Genomic DNA, 1,372 nt, shown 5'->3' on the forward strand with positions numbered 1-1,372 from the left:
TTTAGCACAATGTCTGGTACATAGTCAAAACTTCACAAGTAATATACATACCTTGAGGGTGTATGGAACTTATCCACATACTATACATTTTTATTGTAGTTGTTTAATGAACATAATTGTAATTCCTTTCATTTTTGCCAAATTCTGTTTCTTATACATGTGTCTTATACAAGTACCTGCAGGAAAAAGATGAGGGTTTATCCGTTCTATACCCAGAGTACCCAATAGAATGTCTTGGATGCACATTATTGAAGGCTTAATAATTCTAAACATTGTTTACATATAACAAATGCTTTTGTCAAAGAAAAATTCATCATGCAATTTTGATGATCAAAGATAAAACTTCCTACTCCTAATGCCTATACTGTAAGACATATACAAAAATGTGTTTTTACTCCTTAAAGGCAATGAGTCATGGCTAAGTACTTTCACTTGAAGTGGTGGAATAAGATCTGACACTGAGTTTATAACTTCCTTGGGATCTGACCATCTCCTCAACCGTTCAAGAAGCATACACGGAATCAGAGTCATCTTCATTACAGATGGGACATCCTTCTCCCGAATGAGTCCTTCCTTCGAACTCCTTTCCGACATCTCATCTGACCAGGACATTCTTTGACAACAAAAGATACATTCACATTATAAAAAGTGTCCCCCATGATTTGTAGAGAGCTATCTACAGGTAGGAGGGAGAATCACATTTAGAAATAAAGTGTCAGAGTCATGTGTCCAGCGGTTTGTAAAAGACACTGCATAGACCAGGGACAAAGGTGACCCCCACTAAGGAAGAAATATGACAAGTGTTTCCAATAGAAACACAGGAGCACAGCAGGAAAAGGAAATGGGTTATTTTTGGAGTATTTAAATGGGTTAGTTTTGGAGTATTTAACTAGAAACACACAATGATGTAATTACATGATTAAGTTTTCCACGAGGTAAATAATAACAAGGAAATAATGACGTGGTGGCAATGGGCCTTCAGCAGGGTATAAAGGAGGCTATGGACCCAGGAGACTTCCAAACACAAGAACTTCAATCTCTTGGAAACCCACCCAGATCCTCCCCGTTCTGACACCATGGTCAACTCCTGTTGTGGCTCCGTGTGCTCTGACCAGGGCTGCGGCCAAGATCTCTGCCAGGAGACCTGCTGCAGCCCCAACTGCTGTCAGACCACCTGCTGCAGGACCACCTGCTGTCGTCCCAGCTGCTGTGTGTCCAGCTGCTGCAGGCCCCAGTGCTGCCAGTCTGTGTGCTGCCAGCCCACCTGCTGCCGCCCCAGCTGCTGTCAGACCACCTGCTGCAGGACCACCTGCTGCCGCCCCAGCTGCTGTGTGTCCAGCTGCTGCAGGCCCCAGTGCTGCCAGTCTGTGTG

At 43.7% G+C, this 1,372-nt stretch overlaps 1 protein-coding gene across 1 annotated transcript in view; it reads left to right on the forward strand.

Moving 5' to 3' along the window:
• Positions 1-1,076: 1,076 nt before the first annotated feature.
• The window catches only part of LOC112609465 (keratin-associated protein 4-4-like), a 100,599-nt gene continuing 100,303 nt past the window's right edge, over positions 1,077-1,372 (forward strand). The window contains exons 1-2 of the mRNA XM_025362262.1: positions 1,077-1,234; positions 1,280-1,369. Of these exons, the coding sequence (XP_025218047.1) occupies positions 1,077-1,234; positions 1,280-1,369 (248 nt within the window). The remainder of the gene's footprint in view (positions 1,235-1,279; positions 1,370-1,372) is intronic.

Source organism: Theropithecus gelada, chromosome 16, assembly GCF_003255815.1.
Source record: "Theropithecus gelada isolate Dixy chromosome 16, Tgel_1.0, whole genome shotgun sequence".
Classification (NCBI taxonomy): domain Eukaryota; kingdom Metazoa; phylum Chordata; class Mammalia; order Primates; family Cercopithecidae; genus Theropithecus; species Theropithecus gelada.